Source organism: Crocodylus siamensis, chromosome 8 (genome assembly GCF_052110815.1).
Source record: "Crocodylus siamensis isolate JL-2025a chromosome 8, ASM5211081v1, whole genome shotgun sequence".
Classification (NCBI taxonomy): Eukaryota; Metazoa; Chordata; order Crocodylia; family Crocodylidae; genus Crocodylus; species Crocodylus siamensis.
The window spans coordinates 79815962-79842081 of NC_143402.1; the positions used below are offsets into that span (position 1 = coordinate 79815962).

At 47.1% G+C, this 26120-nt stretch overlaps 1 protein-coding gene and 1 pseudogene across 1 annotated transcript in view; one reads left to right on the forward strand and one right to left on the reverse strand.

Moving 5' to 3' along the window:
* FASN (fatty acid synthase) overlaps nucleotides 1-26120 on the reverse strand; it is a 116875-nt gene that overhangs the window by 86289 nt on the left and 4466 nt on the right. Inside the window, exons 3-11 of the mRNA XM_090059498.1 lie at nucleotides 25244-25352; nucleotides 21140-21241; nucleotides 14543-14700; nucleotides 14326-14400; nucleotides 12854-13054; nucleotides 8093-8251; nucleotides 5624-5786; nucleotides 3100-3234; nucleotides 114-339 (exon numbers count right to left, since the gene is read on the reverse strand). Of these exons, the coding sequence (XP_089915624.1) occupies nucleotides 114-339; nucleotides 3100-3234; nucleotides 5624-5786; nucleotides 8093-8251; nucleotides 12854-13054; nucleotides 14326-14400; nucleotides 14543-14700; nucleotides 21140-21241; nucleotides 25244-25352 (1328 nt within the window). The remainder of the gene's footprint in view (nucleotides 1-113; nucleotides 340-3099; nucleotides 3235-5623; nucleotides 5787-8092; nucleotides 8252-12853; nucleotides 13055-14325; nucleotides 14401-14542; nucleotides 14701-21139; nucleotides 21242-25243; nucleotides 25353-26120) is intronic.
* Nucleotides 22685-25111, forward strand: LOC149859199 (uncharacterized; annotated as a pseudogene).

Below are 26120 nucleotides of genomic sequence, written 5' to 3' on the forward strand. Positions count from 1 at the left end.
GGGAAGCTGAAGGTAGGGAGATCTAAGGTAAGAGATGTCACTTCAGAGGAATATGTGAAAAGCCATATGAAACGGTTACAAGGCAGCACTTTCAACCCACTTCTCTGTATTACCAGGAGTGAATGTTACTGAAGCAGCCTCAACATCAGTGGCAGTTTGCTGTGTGCACTGCATCTTTTCTTTCACAGAAGATGATGGTATCCGATCACTAAGGATCTCCATTTCCTTCCTCATTTCTGCTACAGCAGTCCGCAAGTTGGTGTTCTGTTGCTGTAACTTTTGTATCACAGCGGAAGGAAGATCCTTTTCAAGAACTCCTTTATCATCATAGAGAAATAACTGAAAAGCAAAAATAACACAATAACACCATGCTATTTTCAGTAAACATGACAAAGTGCTGACATTGTCTATTTCACGTACAGCACATCAACAACCACCACCTGCTCAAAGATGGACAACATTATAATCGTGTAGGACGAGACCAGAAAAAAGAGGTACCCACCAGTAATCAGGTAACTCCAGGAACTGACTAGGAGAAAAGTGCAATGGAAAAACTGTGATCAGCTCTATTACCAAAACTACAAGTTCCCTGGGTTGGGAATAGGGGCAAGCAGGAACTGAATGGTATAAACTGAATAGAGGTCCCTACACCACATTATTGTGGAGATATACTTTCAGGCTCCTCAAAAAATCCTAAGACAACTCCCAAGCATGGAGACAGCAGGGAAAAAAATTCACTACAATCAACTGCATTGCTGCTCATTAGCACTAAACAGTTGAGAGACAGCAGAAGCAGGAGAAAAATAATATTTATGTAAGCACTTAAATCCATTAAGTTATGACAATCTATACCACCAACCTTAAATGTTGGTATTAATTTAGATTTCTAAGCCTTCAAACATTGATCGCTCTTCTTTAATGACTGAGATATTGTATTGTGTTTTATTCCTATTTTATATGCATTTACAGATTTAACCATCTTCATGTAATATCAAAGGATCATAGGAAAGTAGGGATGGAAGGGACCTCACAAGGTCATCTAGACCAGCTCCCTGCTCAAGACTGGAATCTCTCTGACTAAACCCAAGTGTCTGTCTAGCCTGCTTTTGGAAAGTTTCCAAGTATGGAGATTCAACAACTTCTCTAGACAGACCCTTCCAATGCTTGACCACCCTTGGAGTCAAAAGTTCCTTCTAACCTCCAGCTTAGAAAAAGGCTCTAGAAACATTTTTACCTGGTTAAGACTGTTTTTTTTTAATAAAACAAAGATCTGTCCGTGCATGTATTCAGGGAGGGCACCATTTTCCCGGTTAAGTTGTAATGACTGTCCACTAGGGTGCACCACAATACTTCTCTTACCTCTGTCCTTCAGAAATACCCTTGCTGAATACATTATTACTACCAAAATCTTACACAGATAATAAACCACTAGTCCTTTTATTATATAGTATATAGGAGAAATCTTTTGTCCAGCCCATTTCTCATATTTTTTAAACCACTGAAAAGAACTTAAATCTTAAGCAGGGATCATACAGATCTGAGGTACAGAAAGTTACATAGGGCCAAAGAGTAGTTTGGATATTCAACTAGGCTTGAGTTGCACTTTCTTGCCCTACTGCTCTGTCATATTTTACACACAAAAATGTGTGCATACAAAAATAAAGAAATTAGCAAAAGCCTAAGATTACTTCACAAGTTAGGTGTGTTTTGGTTGTTTTATTAGAGAGATTTCTATTAGACGTATGCTTCGGACTTCAGTAAAGGCACACAAGGAAGAAAGGCTAGGATGTTAATCCCCGTGTTTCTCCATATTCCAACCTATCGGTCTACTTTTCCTGTCCCTCAAAATTCTACCCATGTGACAGAATCATCATCTAGTGCCCTTTGGTGTCAGATTAACTTTAATATATATACTATGATTTTAAAAGACTGCTGTAAAACTCCTTCTACTGCTGCCTCCACCACTTAGAGCAGTCCAAAGGACATTTTCCTCCAGAAAATTACGAGATTTTCTACTGCCTCAGTCTGGGATTCTAGACTGTTTCCCAAATTCTTCTTTATTCATTCACAGGTGACAATTATGTCCAATACCACTGAGTTCAATATTTAGTTCTGTTGTACTGAGTATGTGAACACCGTAATATTCAAACAAGGAGCCAAGTCTCTGTTTGCAGACAGTTTGTGCCCGCTTTCTATTTCTGGACATAGCGTCAAGAGTTAGAGCCAAGTACTTATAGACTACAATCTTCAAGGACATAAAGCAGCAAGTACAAGGCCAGCCATGCTGCAATATTAATATGGCATTAAAAATACAGGATATAGAAAGGGCCAGGAAAGAGGCAACCAACTCATCTGTACTCACACACTGCAAAACCACATTATTGCCTAAAGACATACCAACTGTAATCTGCTTATCTAGCCAACTGGAGAGGTCTGCACTTCCCCCCTGCACCCCTGCCCTTCCAAAGAAGTGATTCAGGGAAAACTCAGAGGAACCTCCTTCCATATGACAAAGTGACAAACTCTTGCATGAAACCCACAGTACTTTGATATATTTGCAACAGAATTTTAGGTTCCTATCTTAGTGTTCCCCAACTGAGAAGTAGCATTAAAATGACAACTGTTTATGGGAGAGAGTGAATGTAAGCTATTAGAAGAACGGCCTGTATTCTGTGGTAGCACACCTATGGCCAGGCCAACTACAGTTCTTTCTCTGCTCCAGGGAAGGAGCCAGTTACAGCACATCCTTTCTTGCAGGAGACAAATTACTGCTCCGTACCAGCGTGCCCTTTTGGTCTGCAGACGGGTGGCTGTGGCAAGCCTCTGCTCATAGCAGGAAGTAATGGGAAAGTCACTGCTACTTTCTCCCTGGGGGCCAGTCACAATCTGAGCAGCAGCATGCAGGGGAAGGAGGATAGGCCCACAGCATGAGACCTGGAAACACCCATTACAGTTGTTCCAGACTGACAATGCTGTACCTTGAATTATTAGGCAACTAATTAACTTGAAGTACAACAACAGTCTACTGAAGACAAGCCCAACAAGGTTGCATGCCTCAGTATGGATCCATCTAAGGCAAGACATTCAGCACTGTCTAACCTGTTTCTGTTCTTCAGGCGTCACATCATGTTTCCTAAGTGCCTGGACTGCTTGGTCTCTTTCCAATGTCACAGCAGACAGGACCGTCTCCATTTCATGCAGCCTATGTTTTGTCTTTTGTAGCTTAGCTGTAACCTAGAAAAGCAAAGCAAAACAAAAGCAAAATCAGTGTCTCATGTACAGACAGCTCACATGGTGGTTCTGACACACTGAAACCTGCTGTCACCCCAAGCCCAAAAAATCCGAATTTGAAGACTTTTGGGGCATAACTAGCAACAGGTTTAACCGGGTTTGGGGAAGCACTGAGGGTGTGCTTTCAACAGTGAGTGGGGGCAGGGAGGAGTCTCTGTAGGTGGTTGGTTTGCTGAGTTCCTGTTGGAATGATCACTTTAATGCTACTGGGATTTAAGTTACTGCATTATTAATGATATGAAAGCACCAAGAACCCTGGATAGGCACCTCTGCATTGATCAACCTTGACACTCAGCTTGATGTCACTTCTCCCTTTGTGTGCCTGCCTGAAACATGATATTTTTTGAACATTTTGTTCAAACAGTATCAAAATATCAGGGATTTTTTTTCAGGGGGCAAATTCCTACTGATTGTGAGGAAAACCCAACAGGAAAAAAAAAGGGTAACACAAGGAGCCCCTGCTACCTGTTTAGCAGACCCGTAGCCTTAAGCCTCCTGTCAGTGTTCACAGAGCAAAGAATGGCTTGATAGTACCCTCTAAGACAGCAGCGGGCAATTACTTTGGGTGGGGGGCCACTTTGTGAGTTTTGATGATATATCACAAGGGTTGACCCACCCCTTGACAGGTGTCCTGCCCCCTGGTCATCACCTTGGGACTGGAAATCCTGCCCTCCAACCCCTGACATTTGCCACCAGAAGTCCCTCCCCTTGCCCCCAGAAGTACTCCTTTTGGGAAGGGAGTGTGCCATCTTGGAACTGAAAAAAAAAATTATATACTAAACTTCAAGCACTGACGATAACATATTTTAATTTTATTTTAAAAACATTTTTGTCCTGATTTGTGTGTTTGTGTGGTGTATATAGAAGCGATTGCATAATACCTCAAAATGAGTTATACTGTGGGGGAGGGAAGGGGGAGACTGTGGGTGTGTGTGGATGTGGGGGTGTCTGTAGGGATGTGTGGGGGTGGGTACGGGGTTTGTGGGGGTCTCTGGGGTGTGCATGCGTAGCAGTGAGCAGGACACCCCCCAGAGATGTGGGGGGAGGGTGTGTGGGGGGTGTTGCTTGTGGGGTGTGTGACTGTGTGTGGGGGAGGGTGTAGCTGTGGGAGTGTACATGGGAGTCCCTATGTGTGCCCCCCCCCCCGAGCCAGTCAGTACCTGCCCGACAGCCTGAAGCCCGCGTGCCCTGCAGTACCTCCCCACCACCGCCAGCAGCGTGCAGCCTCAGCCTGCCCCAGACTCACCCCCGCAGGAGCGGCTCAGCAGGAACCCTGGGTACAGCCCTGACCCGGCCTCCCCTACCCCTCACCTGCTCCACAGCAGCTGCCCATGGTGTCCCCTGGGCCTGCAGGCGGCAGCAGTTCCTGGACTCTCCCCTCCAGCCCCAGCAGCAGTGGCAGCACGAGGCAGAAGCTGTTGCTCATTGCAGTCGCCCAAAGCCTGAGCCACACCAGGTTGCCCTGCATCTGCTCTGCAGTGCCACCGCTTCCCTGGTGGGCAGCCAGGGACAGGGCAGCCCTGCGCGTTGCAGGCTCTGGGCGGCTGCAGCAGAAACAGCCTGGAGGTGGCGATGGGGAGGGGCTGCTTCCCCCCCCCGCACTGAGCAATAGCTTCTGTCCAGTGCCACCACCACAGCTGAGCCTGGATGGGAGAGTCTGGAGCAGGTGCAGGGTGTGCCAGGTCAGGGCTGTGCAGTGTGGGTCCTCACCAGTACTATGGGGCTGAGGCCAGTGGCAGCAGCAGCCGGAAGGTGCTGTCACTACCTGGACTGTGCCTGGGCCAGGTGGGACCAAGGGACTTGCTACAGGCTGGACAAAGACCCACTGCAGGCGATTTCCAGTGCATGGACCATATTTTGCCCACCCCTGCACTAAGATCTTACAGTATAATACCTCTATCCTCCTCCTGACAAAGTCTGAATTTTGACACCCTGGGGGAAAAAAAAAAAAAGCCTCCAGCCTGTCAGGAGAAAAACAATACGAGCAGAGAAAGGGGATGTACTGGGGCAGAAAGGGGAAAATGAGAAGCACCAAGCGCCCCAAATATCAGGGGAGAAAAGAATGGGAAGACAGTGCACAGGCATGAATGGGCAAGAACCAGGAGGGGTGCACAGACATCCTGCATAAGGGTAAGGGTGAAGGGTCATACTAGAAGGGTACTGAAGACAAAGAGCCCCTGGTTGGTTCCCTGAACTTGATCTGCAGAAGAAGCATTAGCCTTCCCCTGGTTATTTTATATCTAAACATGCAGTCTACACCACCATGTAACCGACTCTAGCTACTATGAAACTATGAAACTATAGATGAAATTCAATTCAGCCCAGTAATGACCTGGTCCCTAGCTGTTGACAGTTTCTGTATTAGATCCTCTGATTTCTGATAATGATTCCTTTCAGCATTCTCACAGCGCCGCTGCCAGTCCAGTTCAGCTTGTACTCTAGCTTGCTCCAGAATCTGTTCTCGTTCTGCCGCCAGAGACAACTGCTGTTTATACCTATGATACAAAGGTGCAAGGGGAATTTTTGTTTCAGTTTCCTGAACTTCTATTTCACATGCTAAGACACCACGAAGTAGAGAAAGAAACATGGCATGTCCAATGCTTCAAGCTCTGGGAGGTTTGACTATGTGGAAACATGGATCAAACTAAGGTGAGTTTACAAGGTTAGGACTTACTGCAGAAGAGCCAAAAGCAGTAACTCTTCACATGCCCATGTGACCATTCCCCACAGTAAGTGAAAGCTAAACTGGAGCATTTTGGCCCTGTTTTATACAGGCCTGGTTTTGTTCAGGAATAAGCTGCCCCGGTTTCACTTTAATGGATTGTAGGAACACAGCTACCATGCACCAGCTGTTTTGTGGCAAGCCTCTACTCCCATTAATCTGGTTCCATGCGATTGCTTAGCCATGCCCTAAATCACTGAAATATTACAGTTCAAAAGATAACCAGCCAACTTCTGAATGCCAGAGAGACTGAAGACAACTTGAGGAATAGCAACTTTTGTATTATATACTAATTTAGCTAGTTATGGAACTGAAGGTAAAGGACAAATCTAGAAGTACATGTAAATTAAATCCCTTTATGAACTGAGGAAGTAATATGCAAGTAGTAGTTGGACAAAAAAACCCAACTCATTCCATAAAGAAAACTGACAAATATAGCAAGTACTAAGTTCACAACAAAACCCACATTAACCGAATAAACAAAATGAAGTAAAAAAAAAAAATTACCTACAAGGAAAAAGAAAAGGTATTGGAAGGGACAAGAAGGGGGGGAAGGAACTACAGGATGGCCAAAACACAATGAACAGTGACGTTTCTTCAGATCGGAGTATTAAGAGAAAAGGAACACAAGACACTCTTTGAATTGAGTATCACTGGTGCTTGGGTAAATGGGAGACAGAAAAAGAATCAAACTAAATTTGAGATTGTCAAAAGCACTTATCCGTGGTTTGGCACCTCCTACTGACTTAACTGGGATCAAAGACCAAAGATATCACTGGGCACATCTACATGTGCATTAAATCTAGTACCTCACAGCACTTTTACACATGCTCTGGGGGCAGTGGTAGTGGGGAGGGGCTGGCATTTTAATTAGAGCAGCTCTCAGAGCCACTGTAATTAAAGTGCTGCCACATCTCATGTATGGGCATCCCTTGTGCTTAAAAATGGCGGTGGGGGCATTTGAACTAAAGCTTGTTCAATGAGCTTTAGTTCAATCACCCCAACATCATTTTTAAGCACAGAGATGCTGATACACGAGACGCATGAGGCTACCAGAGTGCGGTAATTGCCATGTTCCAGCAGACTCGATTAATCAAATCTGCTCCAACGTGCTGAAATTCCAGTGTGTTGGAGCGGCTTCCGCGCTCATCTATTGGCAATCTCTATTGTGAGGTACTAGGAAATGTGCATTACCCTATTTTAACATGTATAAACTGAAGAACAAAGTTTTTAAGTGACACAATGTGCATTAGCCTATTTTCATACACAGTAGCAGAAGCATACTTTTTCTAGTGACGCTTTAATGTGCATTAATGCACATGTGTAGATGCTAGGGCTGTGCAAAGATTTGGTCCCCGATTCAATTCAGTGGAGATTTGGCCCAGTTTGGTGGATGAATCCCCAAATCCGAATCGAATCAGAGGATCCTTTAATCTCTCTGAATCGAATCAGAACCCTCTGAATCAATTCAGAGAGATTTGGAAAGATTCCGTGATATGGACATAGAGACAGCTTTAAATGTTTTTCTACATACCTCTAGGTACCAGGTAGCTTGTGAATGCTGTGATGCTGGGGTCCATGGAGCATCCCAGAGGAGCACAGGGGGCTCCCCAGCGAGCTTGGCAGCAGACCCAGAAGTAGACCAGAAGCACTTCTGGTCCACTTACGGGTCTGCAGGGGAGCACACTGGGGGAACCCCCCGTGGCTCCCCAGCTTGGCACCTGGTGCCTCCTGGGTCTGAGAAGGGCACCCAGGGTCCCCCCACAACCAATTGCTGAGCTGGGAGGGCATTGGGGGGGGGGGCGGTGTCTGTGTCCGAATCGCTGATTCTCCAAATCAGCATCAGATCTTCAGATTCAGATTCAGCTGAATTGAATCAGGGACAGCGATTCAAATCAACGAATCAAATCACTGTCCCTGATTCGGGACGAATCCAAATCCAAACTGAATAGGGCCCACTTTGCACACCCCTAGTAGATGCACCCACTGAGAACTTTCAAAAATCTTCATTCTAAATGTTTATCCTAGCCAAGAACTGTAAGTGGCTCAATGGTTTAGCAGGTTCTTAAAACCCTTTACCTGTCTATATCCTGCTGGAATCTGGCCAACTGTGCTCTCAGTTTCACAACTTCTTCACAGAATGACTGTATTTGGAGGTCTTTAGAAACCATTTCCTTGAAGACCTGAGATAAATAAGAATCCCACCTTGTTTTTACTGTTACTAGCTCCTCTTGAAGCCTGTGCAAAAAAATACAAAATATTCATTGTTTTAAAAATCTTTCTTTTAAGAGGGCAGGCAAACAAATCATGTGGTATTGTCCTGTAGAGAGCTCTGTTCAGGGACAATTTTTTATTTTTATAAATAATCACAAAATGTTCCACTTCTCAGAGTCAGAAATGCATATTTTCTAACTGTGTACTACTGTAGAAAATGCAGATACTTCAGACAAACAGGCTTTCTTCTACCCTAGCCAGGCTCTAGCAGGTTCCCTAGTTAAGTTACTGTCTCCCTGAGCTATCTTGACTATTGTTTCATTACTGTCACTTTTCACACCCAGTAAAAATGAAGCTAGTGTCCATATAGGATCATAGGAAAGTAGGGCTACGAGGTCCTACGAGGTCATCTAGTCCAGCCACCTGCTTAGGGCAGGGTCAGTCCTGACTAAACCATCCCAGCCAAGTCTGTCTAATCTGCTCTTAAAAGCTTCCAAGCATGGAGATTCCACAACTACTCTACATAGCATGTTCCAATATTTGACCACCCAGAGTCAGAGAGTTCCTTCTAATCTACAACCTAAATTTTCCCCTGCTGCACATTGAGGCTGGTGCTCCTAGTCCTATCCCCTATGACCACAGAGAAAACCCCATCTCCATCCTCTCAATAACTGTCCTTCAGGTATTTGAAGGCTGTAATCAAATCCCGCCTCAGTCTTCTCTTCTCTGCTGTACAATGTGTTTATTAATTATTTGGATGCTGGAAGTAAGAGTTATTGAGCAAGTTTTGGAGAGGAGATAAGATTGGGAGGCACTGCAAATATGTGGACAGGAGCACAGTACAGAAGGATCTTGACAGATTAGAAAGGTGGGCTGGAGCTAACAGGATGAAGTTCGATGCTGACATAGGCAAGGTGCTGCACCTCAGGAAGAAGAATCAAAAATACAAATATAAAATGGGTGACACCTGGCTGGATGGCAGCACTACAGAGGAGGATCTGGAAGTCTTGGTAGATCACAGACTCAAAACGAGTCTGCACGGTGGTGCAGTTGCACAATGGGTGAATGCGGTTTTGGAATGATCAAAAGAAGCATTAGGTGCAAGACGTGATAGCCCCTCTTTAGTCAGCACTGGGTAGGCGGCCTCATTCAGAGACCTGCATGCAGTTTTGGATTCCACATTTTAAAGAACATGGAAAAGTGAGAGAAGGCCCAGAAGTGGGCAACAGAAATGATAGCAGGCTTGGAAGGCAAGTCATACGAGGAGAGGTTGAAGGAAATAGGTAGGTTCAAACTTGCAAAAAAGGCACTTAAGAGGGGACATGATAGCAATCTTCAAACATCTGAAGGGCTACCGTAAAGAAGAGGGAAAACACGTTTTCTCTTTTGCTGCAGAGTAGGACATGAACCAAAGGCATGAAACTGCAGCAATATTAAGTATCAGGAAAAACTTCTTCACTATTAGAACAGTGAGGCAGTGGCATAGACTACCCAGGGAAGTTGTGGAATCCCTTTCATTGGAAGCATTCAAGAAGCTATGTTTATGTTCTGCGATGGGCATTTCCCAGACTTCTGAGCTTTGTCACATGGGGCTGGAAGGGAACTTTTTTCTCCTCTGGTTGCTACATGTCTGGGGTTTTTTTAAAGCCTTCCTCAGAAGTACTGGGTGGTGGCTGCAGCCACAGCAGATGATTTTGACTGCAGTGTACCAATGTTCCTGCTGGGACTTGAACCCAAAAGTTCCTGGCCAGTGGGTCTTACTCCTCCACTCAGGGTCAGACTGACTGCTATATTTGGGGTCAGGAAGGAATTCTACCCTATGGTCAGATTGGTATGGACTTTTGCCCTCCTCTATAGCATGGGGCATGGGTCTCTTCCTTGGAGTACTCAAGCATATTTTAACAACCTTGGCAGCAGCAGGATGGCTTCCCTGCTTTATCTGTGGCAGATTAGGGTGTTATGTCTTGTGACTGTATAAGGATTAACTACATAGTTTTTCTCATACGTTGTTACACGATAGTTTTCTAGAGGATGGCTTGGATATGGATGATTCTGCCTCCGGCTAAGGGCTGAACTAGATAACCCCTGGAGGCCCTGTACAGCTCTCCTTCTCTAGGACTCTATAATCAAAAGCCTAAAAGGAAGAGGAGTCCAATTCCTTTCATCCAAGCAATTAGGTATTCTGTCAAAAGAGGAAATCAAGTTGGTTTGGCATGTTTTGTTAATCCATATTACCCGTTACTGATCACCAGGGATCCAAGTTTCCATTTCCCATAGAAAAAACATGGGGTTTTCCCCCTTAGAGAAGAAAAACACAGGTATCCTCTTGCAGGCTGGTAGAGTTCCAGCCTGCAACCAGCAGCTTGGGGCAGGGGGAGTGGGGAAGGGTGATTCAAGGCTGGGGCCACCACATGTGTGCGTGGTTCACACATGTGTTTGGGGGCGGTATGGGACAGCACGTGCAGTGCAGAGCTTTCCCTCTTGGCAGCCAGGGGCTAGGGACTGAGCTGCCTTGTGCCATGGAGCCTGCCCACTACCTCAGCACCCTCTGCATTGGCAGCAGCAGGAGGCATGGAGGGAGGCAGACGTGGGACAAGAGTGCCGGGGGGGAGAATGGGGAGTACGTGACCCCCCAGATTTCTGCATGTACAGTGGGGTGTGGGGCTACAGCATGGCTGGACTGGCATTGGGCATGAGCCACCTCTGCAGCCCAGTGAGTGGAACCTGACATGGGAGGGTGGAGTGGGGTGGGGAGGCTCAATACTGCTGCCGCTGCCACCACTGGAAGCCCCATACCAGGTGCACCACCAAGGTGAGGCGCCCCCTGCCCACCCAGCAGCAGGAGGGGGGCAGAACACCACACTGCTGCTGCCTCTCCCACTGCTGCCGGACAGGCAGGGAATGCCTCACCTTAGCAGTTCAGCTGGCGTGGAGCTCCTGGTGGTAGTGGGGGTAGTAGCACTGAGGTTCCCCATACCTGCTTTGCCCTCCTGCACCAGATCCCACCCACTGGGCCTTGGAGGCCCCTGAGTGGAGGGCAGCAGGGCAGGGAGCCCTAAGCCATGCAGTGGTCAGCTCACATCCTACCCCACCCTTGCCCCCACCCCCACAGGCTCCATGGGGGAAAAGAGGGGGGGTGGTCCACACATCTCCCTCTACTCTGGCTGTGGCAGCTGGGGCTTGGGCACTGCTGGTCAGCTGTGGCTGGTGCCCATGGGCAGGGAACAGTGAGTGGGCAGGATGCAGCCACTGGGTCTGGGAATTTGGGGGCTGCCTCCAGGAGGGCTAGGGGAGACAGGAGTGTTGTGGGTCAGGACTGAGGGGCCCTGATAGGGACAGAGGGCTGCAGATTGGGAGTGAGGGGCACCAGCAGAGCCAGGGAGGTGGGAGGCTGCAAGTCTGCAGGTCAGGAGTAAGGTGGACCAGCATGGCAGGAATGGGGGAGGGAGGAGAACATGACTTTGGGTCAGAAGTGACTGGCAGGGCTGGGGGGACTGTGGCTTGGGAGCGAGGAGCAATGGCGTGGGCAAGAACAGGGCACCAGAATATCAGGGCTGATCAGTACCACAAAGCGGGGGGGGGGGGGCAGGTAAAGGTAAAGTAAAGGGGGCAGAACTCTGATTTTCCATGATAAAAAAATGCAAAGTCAAATGTCAAAATATATAGGTATTTAGAATGTATTCTGTTATAATGATTGGAAATCAGGATCCCTGCTAATCACATCTTCCTCCTCTAGATACTTACAAATGGATAATTTTATAAATTGATCTAGTAGCTTCCCCAAGTATTGAAATCAGGCTGATGGGCTTCAATGCCCCAGTCGTCTTTTTTCTCATTGTTAAAGCTAGACATTGTTAGCCCTTCTTTAGTCTTCTGGGACCTTGCGGAGCACCCACAGCTTTGCAAATATTGTTGCTAATGGTGCCAAAATTTCTTCAATCGCTTCCTTCAACAACGTAGTACAAATTTTGTGAGGCTCTGCCAACTTGAAGATGTAAAAGGGAAAGATAAATGAAATTCTTCTATCTCTCCCCTAACTCACTCTGCAGTATCCAGTATGCATCCAGAACCAGGCAGGGACACCACAAAAATAAGGGCATATGATGGTACTGTAACAAAGATGTGAAACAGCAAAAGAAAAAAAAAATGTGTATGTAACATTACTTTTGGTATCTCTCTAGAATGCTTTGCTCTTTATCTTTAATGGTCTTTTAACACAGGAAGGTCAAATAAAAACCGTTTCCTAGTGCTAGAATATTCTGTCCTGAACACAATGCCCCCTCTGTGCAAGGACACAATTCAGCAAAGCACTCTCTTTTTAAAAAAAACAAAACAAAGCCCAGCCTCACTGACTAGATAGTTTTAGGCAATTAGGTGCTTTCTCCAGAGTCCTGCCTTATTTCATATAACATTATATTGAACAAAGCTCTCTACAGAACAACATCTCATGATATTGATACCTTCCTTCAGGAAAGAATACAACACTGGATCTATTTGAAAAATTATAAACCTGGCCATGTTCTAAAGAGTCTAACTTGAACTATACACTTTTTTATTCAAATCCATAATGATGCACAACACTGCCCTTGATGTTCTGAATTCAAAGACAAATCAAGTCCTACTCACTTTTCAATAAGAGCATCTTTCTCTCTCAAGCAATCTGCTTGACTCCACTCACTTCTACGCAATTCTGTTTCCAGATTTTCATGGCTTATTTGCAGTTCTCTTATATGATTCTCCCACTTCTGTACTTGCTCAGCATGAGCTTCTTTCACTGAAGCTAGTACTGCTTCCTTTTCCTTGGCAAAGCGATCCAGAACTTCATGTCTAAAAAACGTAAATATGCAAAATAAGATTACTGTTTGTTTAGGTTTTTCCCATGACATCAAGATTTAAAATGAAGAGGCACAATTACCCAAATGATATGCACCACAGATCAGTTGAAGAGAACTAACAAATATCCTGTCAACTGTGGGCGTATTTACACGTCGCCAAACAGCAACGCTGTTACTGTGCCGTGCTTTAGTACTTTCTTTTGGAAGTACTAAAAGACAGCACAGTATGGGCTGTTACTGCAGCGTGCATGCAGCACGTGCTTAGATTTTGCAGCACCCTATAGATGGGGACCATGCTGCTATGGCGACGTAGCTGGTGATGACATATAGATACATGTGATCACTACATCGCTGTAGCGCATCGTATGGTGATGGAGCATGTCACTCCGTTGCCGTAGGGCAATGTGTAGACCAGTTTGTTGCTAGTCTACAGAACTAAATGTAGAAGCTGCCAGATCAAGAATTAAAAGCATTAGACTGAATCCCATCTATCAGCAAAAACAAGTTAACTTTTTCCCCCACCAGAAATACTGCTGTTCAAAAGGCATAAGTCAGTACAGACTAAAATGACAAAAGAAGAGAGATCTATGATATACAGTTGCAATGAGACTGGCTCCAATTTAGCACAGCACTTAAACTGTTGCTTAACTTCCTCCATGCAAAGTAGCCCTATTGACAACAGGCTCAGGTGGGCCTCAAGGGAGAGGGAGTTCCAAAGCTGCAGGGTTACAGGGGAGAATGATCTCCCATGTGTTTCTGCCAGGTAAACTTGGGTCAAAGATGGCATTTGCAGGAGGTACCTCAACTAACATTAAGGATCAAGACAGGGCATAAAGAAAGCAGTGGTAGGGCCCAGGCCACTTAGGCCAGTGGTTCATCAACTTCCATAGACTCAAGACACTCTTCTGAAAATGCCAGATCTTAGTTTTCACTCATTGTTTTATTACAGAAAAATAATAAAACAACTTTTCTGTTGCGTAGGACTCAGAAAGATCACATCAGCTCATAATGTTTTTGACAATATGGATTCCTATTTGAAATCTTGGGGTTTATCTTATGAATGCTCATTGCACACCTAACACTGCTAATATTGCGTGGCACCCCATGGAACCCTTAAGAGGATCTCAAGTCACCCTGGTTGAGAATCACAGGTTTAGGGCCTTATAGGCCAAAACCACCACCCTGTCCCAGAGTGAAAAATTCTACTTTAAAAGAACATAAAAAACACTGTCATTCTCAGTGTTATACATAAACAATACTTACTTTCTTCTAAATGTTTCCTCCTCTTTTTTCCACATCAGGTTCACTGAATGAAGTTCACCTTCTAATTCTTTTATTCTAAAACAGCAATCATTTGAAAGGAAATAAAATAAAAAGTAGCAGTTCTGTCCCTAAAATATGAAAGAAGTATGGAAAGGAAAAGAGTAAATAGCAAGCGGCGAAGCAATTTCCCTAATTTATAACTGGAGCCATACAATACCGAGCATCTTTTACAGCTGCGAGATCCTTAAATTCCCAGTCCTTGCATTTGAGCTCTTTTTCCAATCTCAGATTAGTCCTTTCTGCCATTTGCAATGATTCTGCAGCTTTCATCTCAGCATCTTTCAAAGCCTCCAGTTCTCTGCCCAATAACTTAACCTTTCAAAGAAAGAGAACAAACCTTAAAACTAGAAAATAGTCTCTAGAAATTGACCGCTGGAGTGCCAATTGACACACCTCGGAGCAGACTTGATTAATCAAGTCTGCTGGAGTGTGCTAATTAGTGCACTCCAGCAGTCTCTGCATTGCATGTATTCATTGGCCCCACATTTCAAAATGGTGGCGGGGGCACTTTAAAGCTCATTTAACGAGCTTTAATTAGTTAAAATGCCCCCACTGTCATTTTGAAATACGGGATGCTGAATATACATAGCACTGTGGGTGGTTTAATTAGATCAGCTCTCAGAGCCACTTTAATTAAAGTGCTCCCCTCCCCCACCCAGGGTATGTGTATAGATGCCCTTAGGGACTAACTCATTTGGAGAAGAGTTTGCAATCCCTGCCTCAGGGGTGGTCACAACAACATATACACCAATAAAGTTTTTGTCACTATGTGCAAGGGCTTGAGCAGGCAGCAGAGCAGCCTGCAGGCAATAACATAGCTGATCGGGGGGGGCACATGGCAACTAGAAGGCTGCCTGATTGGAAGAGGGCCTGGCTGCTTTAGTATAAAACCAGGCCTACGAAGCAGGGCCAGGAGTTGCAACTGGGAAGCTAAAGAGTGAACATCTTCCAGCTGCAGTAGTGTACTGCTGCTCTCAGAACACCTGGAGGTTCAGGATAGGATCTATAGGGATGGAGGACGTTCCTGGTCCTGGGGCATGACCTAAAACTACAACCTGCTGAGATAGGATGGTGTGGTGGGGCAGTCTCCAGGAAATGCCACACCTGTGCCTCTCCAGTGAAAGGTGAGGATGGGACACCGTAAAGCCGTAGCCCCTGTTGCCTTGCAATATCCCAGAGAGGGGAAAGGCTAGGGGAGCATACCCCGACAGAAAAGCACAGGGACCCAGGTCCACTGAATGGGGCCTGACATGGGTTCCAGGCTCACTGAGTGGGGCCTGAGACAGGGTGCAGGTCCACTTAGAGGGACCAGAGGCCTATGGGGCATAAGGCCCAGAAGCCCCAGTGAGGGGGCGAGGGGCTTGCTGGAGGCTGCGTAGAGTAAGGCTCAAGGGAACCTGAAAGCCTATGCGTAGGACGGCAGGAGCAGAGGCCCTAGTGAGGTGGCAGAGTTGAGGGCTGCCGGAGGCCATGTAGAGTAGGGTCCAAAGGGGCCTTCTGGACTATCCGTAGGCCAGCTGAAGCAGAGGCCCCAGTGAGGGGCCATGTGGTCTAGGCATGTCTAAGGACACCTGAGGCCAAGCTTGGGCCAGAGGCTGAATGCAACCCAGCAATGGGGCTGGGACAGTTGGAAGTCACTTTTGGATGCCATCTGCAAGGCATGGGACACAGCAAAGGGCAGGCTGGAGCCATGTATTATGCCCTTGGCATTAGGGAATTAAATGGGCAGTCTCCCGCCTACAAACAACTATTTAAATACAACAGAGGTGTGGCAGGACAGTCAGGTGGGTGGCCTGACTAGACAGGTAGGCAGACTGAAGTAGTGACTGGCCTCTAGGCAACCTTCAGTCACATTATTTATTGCAAAAGGGTCAACATATACTTTAACTAGCTTTAAGTAGTACAAACTTCATAAGCCCTTTTAAAAAACTAAAACAACTTATTAAAATAAACTGATATTTAGTTCAGGCTCCAAAGCGGTGAGAGACGCGCGGGTGAAGCCCGCTGCGCCCCCGCTCCCCCGAAACCCCCTCAGCAGCCGCAGAGCCCCCTGCCGACCCCCAGCACAGCCGGAGGTAAGTGGGCTCGTGGTGGGAAGGGGTTAACTCCTCGCTCCCTGGGAGGAGGTGGCTGCGTGGAGCCGGGCCGGGTCAAGCCCCCACCCAGGCCCCTACTTGGCCCAGCCCCCCAGGGAGCCACGCGACCGGAGCCGCGTGAACAGGCTGCGTAAACAGGCGCTCGAGTTAGCGTGCAGTTCGCGCAGGAGAGGGCATGGGAGGGCATGAGACCCTGCCTGCGAACCCCCCAGAATAGTCAGTCCCAGCCGTAGCCAGCCTACCAGAGGCATGACACGGATGGGCATCCGCTGAACCCCTCGGGCTCTGTGGCCCCCCCATTGGGCACCTCAGAGACGGCCACCCAGACGGAGCTCATGGTTCTGGGCTCCATGCAGACGGAGCCCCTGGCTCTTGGCTGCGGGGGCTGCCAGTCCCTTTTTCAGGCTCTGGGGCCCAGGAGCACGGCCACCTCCCCTTGCAGGCTCTGTTCCCTACTGGGGTCTCTGGTGCGCCAGCGGGAGGAGCTCCAGGCCACAGTCCAGAGACTGCATGCCATCAGGGACTGCGAGCAAGAGATAGACTCCTACTGCCAGGCCCTTCTCCCCCGGGAACCACAGGGGAGAGCACCATCTCCCTCCAGGACTAAGGAGGACTCTGGGACCTCCCACTCTGCCCAGTCAGGGGCATGGACCAAGGTGCTCAAGGGCCCTAAGGCCCGCGGCACCAAGGCCCCTCCCTCGCCGGAGCTTAGCAACACGTTCGCACCTCTTGCAGCCCCAACAGAGCCTGCTCAGTTGCCAGCTCCCGCAGGCAACCCAGGCTCAACCACAGCTACTGCCCCCGCTTTCCCCAAGACAAAACGAAAGGTGTTTGTTGTGGGAGACTCCATCCTGCGGGGGACTGAGGGGACCCCTTCGCCCGGGAAATCTGCTGCTTCCTGGGGGCCCGCATCCGAGACATTCCAGAGAGGATCCCAGAGCTCCTCCGGCCCACAGACCATTATCCCATGCTCCTTATTCGCGTGGGCACCAATGACACGGCTCAGAGCACCCCCAGCCAGGTCATGAGGCACTACAGGGATCTGGGAGTGGGGCTTAGGGGTCTGGGAGCTCAGGTGGTGTTTTCATCGATCCTCCCAGTCTCGGGCTATGCGCTGAGGAGGGAGACGAGGATCCACATAGTGAACCAAAGACTGCGGAGCTGGTGTCATCGGGAAGGCTTTGGCTTCCATGACCACAGCCCGCTCTTTGGCAAGAGAGGCAGCGAGCTGCTGGGAAGAGATGGCCTCCACCTCTTCCCCGTGGGGAGGAGGCTCTTCTCAGCCAGGCTGGCTGACCTGCTCCACCGGGCTTTAAACTAAGCCCGCTGGGGGATGGGGGGGGACTACTGCCACTGCTGGCCCACTGAGCAACCCTTGCAAAGCCAGCAGACCAAGGCACTTAAGGGAGCCCACCCCTGCCCCAGCCCTGGCACAATCTATGGGCAAGCCAAGAACCCCCAAGGGCACACTTGCCTGCCTGTACACTAATGCCAGGAGCCTGGGCAACAAGCAGGAGGAGCTCATCCTCCCGGTCAGTGCAAAGAATTATGACGTCATTGGGATAACGGAGACCTGGTGGGACTCCACCCATGACTGGACCACGGGTATAGAGCGCTATACCCTATACAGGAGGGATCGTGTTGACAAAAGGGGTGGGGGTGTAGCTCTCTATGTGAAGGAAAGCTACATGTCCCTGCAAGCTGATGTTGGCGACCAGCATGGACAGCTAGAGACCCTCTGGGTAAAAATTTGTGGGGAATACGGCACAGGGGACACAACGGTGGGAGCCTACTACAGACCTCCCACTCAAAGTCCTGAGCTTGACCAGGAGTTCGCCCAGGAACTGACTGAGGCCGCTTGCTCCAGGACCTTGGTTGTCATGAGTGACTTCAATTACCCGGACATCTCGTGGGAAGATCACTCAGCAAAATCCGAGCGGTCGCAAAGCTTTCCCTCGTGCGTGGATGACCTCTACCTGACTCAAGAAGTCTATGGGCCAACGAGAGGCAAAGCGCTGCTCGACCTGGTACTGGCTATGGGGGACGACCCAATCGGTGACCTAGTGATCGATGGGAAGCTGGGTGACAGTGACCACAAGCTGATCACCTTCACCATCCGCCGTAAAGCTGCCAAGTCAGTCAGCAACACAGAAGTCCCTGACTTCAGAAAAGCCGACTTTGACAAGCTCAAGAGGCTTGTCAGTCAGGCCCTTAGGGACCATGACCCCAGGGAGAGGGGAGTTCAAGAAGAGTGGCTGCTTCTCAAGGAAGCGATCCTCAATGCACAAGCTAAATCTATTCCAACACGGAGGAAAGGCAGCAAGAAGGCACAGCAGCCCTCCTGGCTCTCCAGGGACCTCGCGGACCTTCTGCGGCTAAAAAGGAAAGCCTACAAAGGATGGAGGATGGGATTCACCTCCAAGGAGGATTATTCTGCACTGGTCTGGTCCTGCAGGGAGCAAACCAGGAAAGCCAAGGCTGCAACTGAACTCCAACTAGCTTCAGGCATCAAGGACAACAAAAAGTCCTTTTTCAGATATGTGGGGAGCCGGAAGAAAAGCAAGGGCAACGTTGGACCCCTGCTAAACCAGATGGGGTAACTGACAACTGACGCCCAGGAAAAAGCCAACCTATTAAATAGGTACTTTGCGTCAGTCTTTCATCAGTCCCATGGGACGCCCATGCCTGCTATGGGACAGGGAGATCCGGGTGATGGGGATCCCCTACCCTCCATAAATGCTGACCTCATGAAGGAACATCTTGAGAAGCTGGATACCTTCAAGTCAGCCGGCCCTGACAATCTGCACCCCAGGGTACTCAAGGAGCTGGCGAGCGTCATAGCCCAGCCCCTGGCACGGATCTTCGAAAACTCCTGGCGCTCTGGTGTAGTGCCCGAAGACTGGAAGAAGGCCAATGTGGTGCCGATCTTCAAGAAAGGGAGGAGAGTGGATCCGGCTAACTACAGGCCCATTAGCCTGACTTCTATCCTGGGGAAGATCTTAGAAAAGTTTATTAAGGAGGCCATCCTTGAGGGACTGGCCCAGGCTAACATCCTAAGGGATAGCCAGCACGGGTTTGTTGCGGGTAGGTCTTGTTTGACCAATCTCATTTCCTTCTACGACTAGGTGACCTATCACCTGGACGAGGGAGAAGAGATTGATGTCATATATCTTGACTTCAAAAAAGCTTTTCATCTGGTATCCCATGATCACCTCTTGGCCAAACTGCCCAGTTGTGGCCTTGGCTCCACCACGATCCGCTGGCTGGGAAATTGGCTCCGTGGTCAGACCCAGAGGGTTGTAATTGATGGCAGTCACTCATCGTGGTGCCCTGTGACCAGTGGGGTCCCTCAAGGCTCTGTCCATGGACCCATACTGTTCAACATCTTCATTAATGATGTGGACATTGGAGTCAGGTGTGGACTGGCCAAGTTCGCCGATGACACCAAACTTTGGGGCAAAGCATCCACGCCAGAAGATAGGCAGGTGATCCAGGCTGACCTGGACAAGCTCACCAAATGGGCAGATGAGAACCTCATGGTGTTTAACACCGAAAAATGCAAGGTTCTCCACCTTGGGGGGAAAAACCTGCAGCATCCTTATAGGCTCGGCAGTGCTACGTTGGATAGCACTACAGAAGAAAGAGACTTGGGGGTCATCATTGACCACAAGATGAACATGAGCCTGCAAGCCGATGCTGTGGCTAATAAAGCGACCAAAACGCTGGCTTGCATCCATAGATGCTTCTCGAGCAAATCCCGGGACGTCATTCTCCCCTTGTACTCGGCCTTGGTGAGGCCGCAGCTGGAGTGCTGCGTCCAGTTTTGGGCCCCACAATTCAAAAAGGATGCGGAGAAGCTTGAGAGAGTCCAGAGGAGAGCCACGCGCATGATCAGAGGTCAGGAAAACAGATCTTACAACGATAGGCTGAGAGCCATGGGACTCTTTAGCCTGGAAAAGCGCAGGCTCAGGGGTGATCTGATGGCCACCTATAAGTTTATCAGGGGTGACCACCAGGATCTGGGGGAACGTTTGTTCACCAGAGCGCCCCAAGGGATGACGAGGTCGAACGGTTACAAACTCCTGCAAGACCGTTTCAGGCTGGACATAAGGAAGAATTTCTTTACTGTCCGAGCCCCCAAGGTCTGGAACAGTCTGCCAGCGGAGGTGGTTCAAGCGCCTACATTGAACACCTTCAAGAGTAAATTGGATGCTTATCTTTCTGGGATCCTATGACCCCAGCTGACTTCCTGCCCTTTGGGCAGGGGGCTGGACTCGATGATCTCCCGAGGTCCCTTCCAGCCCTGATGTCTATGAAATCTATGATATTAGTAACAAAAACATCTTATTCAAATTACATTGAACTGACCTCTCTGTGCAGAACCTATGCTTTCTGTACATTTCTTGGCTAATCTTGTGAGAACGTGACAAGGCCTCCAGAGACCCATATATACATTTTCTCACTGGTGATAACCATGAGCAAAATTTAAAATTCACCTTTCAAATATCTCTATCTTCTACTGTCCTTGAACAATGCCCTTAATCTACCGGTGAAGCAAGGAAGTATGTAACTTTTCTATACATTTACAGAATAAAACTTGGGATTAAAGTAATAAAATGTGCCCTTTTTAGGTTTAAAAAAAGCTTAATGAGAATTACCTTGAGTTTATGAGACAAAACTAAATTACTCATCTCATCTTCCTGCTGTTGAAACTCAAGTTCTTTCTTTTTCATTTCTGCATCAAACTCTGCCAGCAGTTCCTGTAGTGGAATACAGTATATACGGAATTTTATGAATGTGCACACTTGCGTGCATACACACACACTCACCACACACAATTTCCCACTGTTGCTATTGCTAGTGCAGCCTCACTAATATATATAGTAATAGGTACTCTAGTACATGCCACGTCCCAACCATCATTGGTGTTTTAACCACTGTGTTACTTCAATATGCTCTAAAGAGTTTAACAACACATTGACTAAAACCAGGTATCTGATATATGCTAGATTTCCTAGCACCACTTGCATGAATGGAACACCACCAGTGCCACAATAGTATTGGGGAATTTAAAAAAAACAGGTCAGTGGAAACAAAATTCCTGCATTACATAAAACAATGTGTTACATATAGGGATCTACCTGATTTGCAATTTTCACAGAAAGCATGAAATCAGTACATCCCCTGCAAAAAAGCACAGGGACTGCAAAATGAAGAGACTGCAAAAAAGTGCGAAAACAGCCAGTGAGCGGGGCGCGGGAGGGGGGTGGGAGCTGCAAACAGAAAAGGGCAGGAAGCCCTGGCATCCTGAGGCATGGTGGGGAGGAAGAAGGGAGAAAAGGAGCAAACTGGAGGCTGAGCCCCTGATGTAGGCTCAGTCCAGGAGCTAGTCAGGGGCCAGCCTGAGAAGATGGAATGGTTTTGGCACCAGCTTTTAAAGCACCTGCAGGCATGCTCCTGTAGCATGGCTGTTCAGTCTGCATGAGAAAGAGAAGATATGAATAAAAAAAAAAAAAAAAAAAAAAATCTTCCAAGACTGCCAAATATGTTTTAGCAGTGGACCATACAGGATAGTATTCAGCAGGGACCTTGCACACAGATGGTGGCAGACTCTTCTGCACCATCTACAATCTAACTCTGGGTGTGTCCAGGAAATCCAACATCAATTGTACCTGAAATCCAAGGCACACATGAAGAGGAAGGCTGAAGGTCAGAGCAAGAAGCAAGTGACCATGTCCTCCCTGTTTAAAGGGACCATGAAAAGTGGCTTGGCAAGGTGAGAGCCGGCTTCTTCCCTCACAGAGGCTTTCACAGAAGCCAGAATCATACTAGAGTAGTGGTCTCTAACCTATTTAAGTAGATCACCTTTGGCACTTAAAAGCAACCCAAGATCCACCATGTGTCAGTGCCACCCCTGCCCCTCCCCCACCCAGCAGGTAAGTCCCACCCAGCTAGGGCCCCACTCAATTTAATCCTGCTCCTGTCTCTGAGGCACTGTCCCTCACCACAGGGCCCTCAATCTAGCCCCCCCCCTTGCCTCCATCACAGACTGACCTGGGGCATGCACATGGGCACTCAGCCCCCCACCAAAGCCTCAGATAGACTCTAAGAGGCTCTGAGATCTACCGGTGGATCAAGATCCACTGGTTGGTGACCACTGTACTAGCGAAACTTGATCACCCCAAGTTAAGGAACTACCTGAAACAAAATGAGCCCAACACCAGCAGTTTTCTGTATACCAACAAGCTTCGCCAGGATTATCTTCCTCAGTGATTGCTTCACATGTAGAGTCCACAAAGGCTGCCTTGGGCAGAGTACGATTCCTTTTCTATTGTGTCTGACAAAGCCACCGACACTCAGGACAACTACATTCTGCACATTTGTACCAGGGAGCTGGACTAACCAAACTCAGCCAGTCCACCTCACCTCTGTCAATTTTTCCACTGTATCCCACACTATCATGAAGGTAACTGTCAGCTACGGCACAGACTTTATCAAGATGTCAGCGTTCCTGTCTGACAACGCCATGTACATGTGCAAGGCTTTCTCCGATGTACTCCAAGGAATGCTGCCCGACACTGTTCAAGTCACCTGCAACGCACACATTCTGTCCCCAGTAAATCTCCTCTGGCACATGCAGTTCCCCAAGGTGGATAGCTTGGTGTTTTCTTTCAAGAAAGCCTTCAAGCACTGTCCAGGTCATAAGGTTCGGTACAGGGTGTCCATTGCCAGTCAAAGTGGGCACTCACATGCCACTGTGCCACGGCCACTGGAACCTGTGGTCATACAGTGGAATTCCTGGTTCAACACAGTCTGTTACCACACCAAGTACACACAGCACTACCACCAGTTTGTGAGTAAGGAGCTGAAAAATCACACCCAGCACACCGTGCATGCGAAATAAAGCTTTCCGAACTCTTAGAGCAAGGCAACATTCAAAATCAAGTGATGCTTGTGGCCAACATTGCCACCTGGTTCATGGAGCTCCTGACCTGGTTTGAAGGCCGGCAGGTTGCAATCCACCACGCACAAAATCAGGTGACAGATTTGATAAGCTGGGTCAAAGACAAGGCATTGTAAGAACTGTCAAGCTGCCCTTCTAAAAACCAGAGCAGAAGGGAGCTAGTCCAGGCAATAGCTGTGAAGCTGAAACGTTACTACAGGTACAACATGTCACTTCCACCACAATTCAGATAGTCAGCTGCCCCGTTCCCTAGGGATTTTTATATTTTGGACCTCAACCAGGTGTCTTTGCTGAGTTTTGACCCTCAGCTACTAAAAGCAATCCCAGGATGGGGGAAAGAGCATAACGATGAACATGCTGCCTATGTGAGCTTTGTCAAAGAGTGCCAGATGCCTGGGTCTGTGCCTCTGTTCTGGGACTGTCTGTACAGTGGAGTTGCATCATATGTGCATCTAACTTACGCAAATTCAACTATATGTGCTTGGCAAAAAAAGAAAGAGAAAAATAACAATTTAAATAGTGCAGGAGATTCCACCCGCCATTCCACTCAATGAGCGTATGCCCCAGAGTGAGTGTGAGATGGGAGACATGAAACTGCTGTTCCCTCAGTCGGTCTCAGTTCCCACGTGCCTCTCATAGTCCAAGAGGCATGTGGGAACTGAGACCAAATCTAGCATCTGCGCCATCAAGATTCCATAATTTTGATTATACGGGATTTTCGCCTTACACACTGACTTTAGAACTTAACCCCCGCGTAAGATGCAACTCCACTGTAACTGGTTTCGACATCTTTATGCCCTGGTAAGACAATGCCTCAAGTCCAACAGCCTCGGTAGATGCTGAGTGTGCCATCCCAGTATATAGACAAGTGATCACCCCACAGAGATAGAGAATATCTCCAATGACTGCGGCTGGGTGCAGCATGCTCACATTTAATACACAGCATGAACTACCTGTCTCAAGGTTAACATTCAGTTTCAGTAAACTCTCTCTCATAATATCCTTTAATAAAGTGCATATAGTATTAGTTACAATTCATGTTGTGCATAGTACAGCTTTATTTTCATAAGGTATTTCAGTTCAAGAGTTTGATTAAGTACGTAAAAGGTATTACTTAAAAACATGTATAGTCAGTATTACTTGCAATTTATGGTGTCCATTTCTTTATTTCAATAAGATAGTTCATTTTACATATTAATTAGGTGCTTAAACTGCTTAATAATGCTGCGACAATTTATGGCTTCCTTGGGATAGCCATGTTAACAAGCAGTCTAGGACATGGTTAATGGCTTACCCAGGTTTGATCCCCTGAACTGTGGGAAAAAAAGGAACCCTGAAATTATAAATACAAAGTGCTAGCACGTCATTGTGATTATACAGCCTATATGTTTGCTTAAACCCATTTCTGATTTAGAGGAGCTGACCTTCCTTGAAATTTCAAGGTTAGCAAATTTAGCACAGTGTACTGGATGTATCCTTATAAGAATCTTACACTCTCTCAGATTACTAAACACAATCTTACTGATTCCTCAGGAGAGGTTGCCAAACAAGTAAGTAAAGCAAAAGCCACAAGTACTGCTGACACAGAGCACTAAAGCAAAGCTACTGCACATCTCATATAAATGTGACATTACAGCTATGAAGGAATGTCTAAATGATTACTTGTTAAGTGCCTATCCAAGATATTGAGATATACTGCATCCTTTCAGCTGCCTATAAAAAAATGAAGGATTAAAAGGTAGAAAAATCTAGCTAGCATGGCTCCCAAAACACAAAACTCTCTTGTAAACCCCTGTACCTGTTTCTGTAAAACAAGCTCTCCTTCAGCCTCTTGGAGTTTACTCTCCAGCTGCTGTTTCAGCATCACATACTCCTCATGCTGCTGGTGGAGGTCATTGTTCTTAGAACTATAAAAAACAAATTTACACGAAAATGTGACCTAATGTATCCTGCTGATGGACGCTCACGGAAGGTCCTTCCAGGAACAGACTATACAGAAAAAATTAACATGCAAGAATATCATTTTTCAAAGAAAAGTACATACTAAACATTTTCATTCTACAAATAAACACAAGATTACTACAAATAAACACAAGGTCAATGTTTTAATTCTAAATAATATATAAACAATGAACAAATCATAGCTTTTCCATATCAGAAAGGACCCTTGTGACCATCTAGTTTGATTTCCTGCGTAACAAAGGCTGCAACATCTGGCTGGGCTTTCAGAAAGATGTCCACATGGGACTGAAGGACATTACTGACAGAATATATGTCACACTTTGGTGAGCTGTTTCAACAGCAATGTAAAAAAAAGTGCACCTTGCTTTTATAACAGTATAACAACATAGCATGAGATGCAGTAAAAAGAAGTCTGACAAGGCTGGGGACTTTCAAAGTGGTGAAGTAAATTCTATTACACATTTGTGTTGAAACTAAATTGATGTTGCTTGAATGTCAACTACTTTTAAAATCAGTATGATAAAAAAAAACAAACCATCAAGCAGTAACAATTCTATTTACAATTCTGAAAGCCTGCTGTAGCTTCTCTCACACTCCTTTAAGTCAGTTCTGTACTCCACAAATTATGCCAGTCTTGGACATCTATTCACTTACTTTGAGTACTGCTGACAACCTAATCCAGAAGAGAAGGCCACCATAGAATCATAAAAAAT